The sequence below is a fragment of the Glycine max genome, chromosome 18, assembly GCF_000004515.6.
Source record: "Glycine max cultivar Williams 82 chromosome 18, Glycine_max_v4.0, whole genome shotgun sequence".
NCBI classification, from domain to species: Eukaryota; Viridiplantae; Streptophyta; class Magnoliopsida; order Fabales; family Fabaceae; genus Glycine; species Glycine max.
The window spans coordinates 7548671-7553768 of NC_038254.2; the positions used below are offsets into that span (position 1 = coordinate 7548671).

The 5098-nt window shown below is 30.9% G+C and overlaps 1 protein-coding gene across 2 annotated transcripts; it reads right to left on the bottom strand.

The window, feature by feature from the left end:
- Positions 1-4883, bottom strand: LOC100775600 (uncharacterized). 2 transcript variants are annotated; one of them, XM_006602081.4, is made up of 6 exons: positions 4739-4883; positions 4234-4452; positions 3491-3646; positions 2763-2903; positions 2049-2392; positions 1-735 (listed from the first exon to the last, which is right to left on the bottom strand). In XM_006602081.4, the coding sequence occupies exons 1-6, from the start codon at positions 4869-4871 to the stop codon at positions 124-126; spliced, it is 1605 nt and encodes a 534-aa protein (XP_006602144.2). In that variant the 5' UTR covers positions 4872-4883; the 3' UTR covers positions 1-123. The 2 variants fall into 2 exon arrangements, with proteins under 2 accessions (XP_006602144.2, XP_040868040.1); XM_041012106.1 differs by having other exon boundaries at positions 4694-4832.
- Positions 4884-5098: the final 215 nt, after the last annotated feature.

Below are 5098 nucleotides of genomic sequence, written 5' to 3' on the forward strand. Positions count from 1 at the left end.
ATAAAGTCTCTTAAATTAATAACCACAATCCAACACCATATAATGCTCCAAATATAGGTATACAAAATTCGTTATTATTATTACTTGAACAAGCCACATGAAACATATAAAAAAGAAGCACCCCTATATATCGTTCTCGTTATCACTTGCCTGTGGCACTTTAGTTGCAATGGCCCTCACAAGATCAATAAATAATGGAAATTGTGCTATTGCGTAGAGACCCACGGGAAAGCAAGTGACTGCATAAATAACGATTAAGACTTGCTTGTATTTTTCATCAACAATAAAGAAATGGGCGGAGCAGAAAGTAGCAAACAACGCAGCAGTCGATATGAAAAGAGAGCTTAAGCCCAAAAGCACTTTCAGTGGCAAACTTCTTCGAAAATCTTTGAGTTCTTTTCGAGAAGTGAGTATAGAGAGGAACAATACGAGAGCGGTGACGGAGAAGCTTAGGCCAATTAATGAACACATTGCAAATGACTCGAATGCGTTATTGGTTTCTAACAGAGGTTCACCAGTGTCACTGTCAAAACTACCAGGGACACTGGTGGATGTGGCAAAGGAAACACCAGCAAGAAAAGCTGCCACAACTGAGCAAGATTCTGATGTGCCCTTGAGCCATTCATTAGCATCTTTTACGAGGCAATTATGTGATTCTTTAAAGATTTGCCTTGCCGTTTTCCCGTCTTTATTGGTTCTAACAGTGAAATGCTCCGGCACTAGGTCTTTTATATACTGCTCCATGATAGGACGAAACAGAAGATATAATTAGGAGAGAAAATATTGTGAGACATTTACAAAATAAAAATTGTTATTGTTATAAGATATACTAAATGCTAATTCAAACGTAAAACATGAGTATAGTAATAAAATTTCAGAAGAGATCATCATCTCAATTCCCACATGTTAAATGAAAAATAAAAAAAATCATAAATTAAATTTAGCTTATGCATAAATTAAAATTCCACCTTTGGATAAGATAATTTGAGAGAGTTTCTATAGGTTTACTTTTATATATATATATATATATATATATATATATATATATATATATAAAAGTTAATTTTAACTTAGAAAAAAAAATTCTTATTTTCTTTTATTATAAGTGCTTATAGAAAAAATTATTTAAACAAGTTCCATGTCAAATTAATTAATCATGTCACTAGCTAGTGTGTACGTATACATGATAATGAAAACAAATAAGTGAACGATAAATAGAGACAAGCAAATTAAATGCCACTAACAAAGTTATATTGAGATCTTAAGTATATGAAAAGATCGGAGGAACTAGAACAAAAACTATATTTAACTTTAGACATGCATAGGTCCACAATTATATACTACAGAAACACCAGCAACACAATTTAATACGGTTTTTTTGGTACATTTCTAATTCCATGTAAGACATGACGAATACAAAGAAAGACTCACCACATTTAATAAAGTTCTAATTAAGTAAATTTCTCCAAATAATAAATTTAGTGGCAGCGACACTACCTAATAAGGTGTTAAGAAAGAACGAGCAAAAGTAAGACACAATTTCTTGGACATGTTTAGTGTTATTCTCTAATTAAAATAGAGACTTATCTCAGTAACATATATTATTTGCTCCCTTCCAAAATAAGTGACGTTTTAACACTTAATTTTTTCATATTAAGTGATTTTTAAGTTTTCAACGAAGCCTTAAATATTTTCTCTTCCAATTTCACCAAAAAAAAAAAAATCAACATGAGGTACTTTTTTAGCATTGTGTATATCAACTTTTTAGCAACCAAAAAGGAATAATTTACTGAAATTGTTTCACTCCTTAGGAATTTTTAAAAATTAAATGTCACTTATTTTGAAATAAAGGAAGTAAGATTTAATGTGAACCTTCATTACACAAATTACTGAAGTAAAACTTCCATCCTAGCGCCAAAAGCACTCAAGGAATTGTATGCATGCATTTGTATGCATGCATCTATACTATGTCCAAGAAAAATATGTCAAACAATATTGTGTTGTTACTTATTATTTACTGTTTACATACGGATATCATAAACGTATACCTGAAACCATTTGATATGCCACATCATTTGCAAGGCAAGGCCAGATATCATCCAACCCTTATTAGGTAGTGTTGCTGCCAAGTGTAACACGGTGTTCTCTTGGTCATCCACACCTAATTTTAGGTTGTAAAAGATTAACTCTTTTTTCTCCTGTTCAAACCAATTTTTTAATGCCTCAACAATAAGGGTTTGCCTGTTCTCCACTGCTACAAGCAACACGTTTTTCTTTTCTGAGTTAGTTTCATGTATGGCACTTGGTATTTTAGATATAATCTCATTCACCATTTCAACTATGCCATTTCTTGCCGCAACCAAAATCACTGTCTCCTTGCTGTCAACACTTACTGCAAGTTACATTTTGAGAATTTCCATCAATTAAAGGTGATTTATACAAAAGGGATGTCGGATTCTCTTTCAACTATAAATATATTGAGAGACTACAAGTCAATTTGATTAAACTTTTGCCGATCAAAATTTTTTTTTAATAAACTTTTAACAAGCCCCTATAGGAGAATAATATAAAAAAAAATTGAGGAGGCAAAAGAAAATCTATTTTAAAAAATTCCAAAAATTGACGCTGTAGAACATAATTTAAATTTAAATGATGAGAAAAGTTTAATTCATTTTTTGTCTTTAACTCTTTTTTTATTATTATTTTCTTCTGTTATAAATACTTGTTACACACACAATCATACACTGAAATTGTTTAGGTACCTTTTCTGTAATCTGTTTGAACACCCTCGTTCAATGGTGGTGGACCTCCCGTATATGACAGATAGGGTTTTTCCATAAATGCCCTCAAGAGTTGAGCACTCCATATGTGCTTTTGCTTCATCTTCCCAATGTCTCCAACCCCTTAAATGAAGAACAGATGCATGAAACAATAATCATCATTGTTAAACCCTAAATTTGCGGAAGACAAAATTTGGAATCATGTAACAAAGGGAAACAAACACTGGAAAGAAATCCTATGTTCTAAGGGTAAAACTTTAGCCGTTAAGTTTGTGCACGTGGGTACAAATTTTTTTAATTAAAAATTAAACTGTTATATATATACCATAGGCGTTATGCACTAAAATTGGAATTTAATTGTAAAACCAATTAGTGTTAAGAAAATTTTATAGACATCCAATAAAAATTGATCTTATCGTCCAATTATCCTATGTATGTTATCATGGTGTAGCAGTAGGATGAATTTTTATTAGATAACTGTGCAAAAATAGTAGTTTTAACTTTGGTTTAATTGATATGCATTGTTAATATTTTTGCCGTATATATATATATATATATATATATATATATATATATATATATATATATATATATATATATATATATCAATTGGAACAACCATATCGACCAACATTTTTTCCGTGGAGATATAACATTTTTTTCATTGTGCAATAGATTAATGAACTTTGAGGAGAGACATGTGCACATACCTGGTCCTGTAATGCCAATAATATTTATGTATGCAAGCTTCAAAAACTGAAGACAAGTTACATAATTTTGTGGAACAACCTCATGATCACTACTTGAATCTTCTCGCATTTGATGTTCCTCTGGATCTTCTTGTTTTCTCTTTTTTCTTAATAATGCTGTAATTATCGGGCCCAAAGGTAGTTTGTTTTCATCACAATAAACAAACGATATTTCAAATAGATTTTTCTTATAAAGGCTTAACTATTGAATTAACTCTATGGTACTATAAAAAAAGACAAAATTACATTTAGTTCTTGTGAATATGGAATGCCAAAGTATGTAAATGCAACTTCTTACACATGTCATGTCATTTGGATTAAAAGATTGTTCAAGAGTACAATGAATTACAATGACAATTGATCTGCTTAAGATCAGAGAACTCAGAGTTTCATGAAAGAATTAAGCATATAAAAGGAAGATATGGTTTCATTAGAGAATACACATTGTTATGAAAGAAGTGGAATTGTGTTATGTGAAGACCCAAGAGCCAATTAACACAGTTTCTAAGTCAAATAAGGACAAAAATAAATACCAAGTAAAATAAGAGCCAAATAAGGACAAAAATAAGAGCCAAGTAACATTTTTGCTTTTTCATTTCTATCTTGGTATAAGTTTTTGGAATAGAAATGGAAAAGCAAAAATTAGAGCCAAATAAGGACAAAAATAAATACCAAGATAGCATATGATGATGTAATTCACATACCAAATCCTATACTATCGATGAGAAATATGGGCACGAGAACAAAAAGTCGAAATGCACAATAGAGCCGACGACATGTGTCGTAGTTCTCTGGTAACTGTTTCTTCTTTTTTGTTTTCCTTGATGCGAATCTTATTCCAAAATGTTTGTTGTGTTCTGCAGGTTCATCTTTCATGTACGATTCCTTTGTTTTTTCAACGTCTAGAGATTCTGCAGATACACCTTCAGGAACAAAATAATATAAACTAGATAACCAAAAACTGCAATTTAATTTGCGCAGTAAATTCAAAGGGCAGGTGGTAATTAATTAATGTAGGAGTTGGCACAAATTTGACAAATAAAAAAGGAAATAAAACAGAGACAAAAAAAAAGTATGAAGTGGACAACAATTCATCCCAAAATGGCACATATCATAATTAAATAGTTCCTTCACAATTCAGTCACAGATAACCAATTGTGTTACCTCAATAAATAAAAAATGTGTAGTGCAAGAACTTGGTAGACTTACAATGGTACAAGAGTGCCTCCCACCACTTGAGATTGATTCCACTTTTGAAGGCCGAGGGCCTACTGGCAAGAATTTTGAGAGGACTGAATCCCTCTATATTATGAGTGTTGAAAAGTTTAGGATACTTATGCATTATTATTAGTGCCAAATCTGTATAGCAAAAGACAAAAAAAAAAAAAAAACTCATCTATCATTCCAAGATAAACAGCAACGAGAATGATAAATATACCATAAACAAATTAAGAGGAGCATAAGAAGTAAAACCAACAAAATTGTGTGATTTTCAATAATTTTTTTGTCAATAATAAAGAATGTGTTAAAAAAATATATTAGAGAGTACATTACTACTTTACTAGCTTT

Bases quoted from the DNA above. Each gene is read 5' to 3' on its own strand.
- LOC100775600 (XM_006602081.4), bottom strand. From the start codon at position 4,871: ATGCATAAGTATCCTAAACTTTTCAACACTCATAATATAGAGGGATTC. The intron at 4,453-4,738 runs GTAAGTCTACCA...TTGTTCCTGAAG, and splicing joins GGAGGCACTCTTGTACCATT to GTGTATCTGCAGAATCTCTA. The intron at 3,647-4,233 runs GTATGTGAATTA...CGATAATTACAG, and splicing joins CATCGATAGTATAGGATTTG to CATTATTAAGAAAAAAGAGA.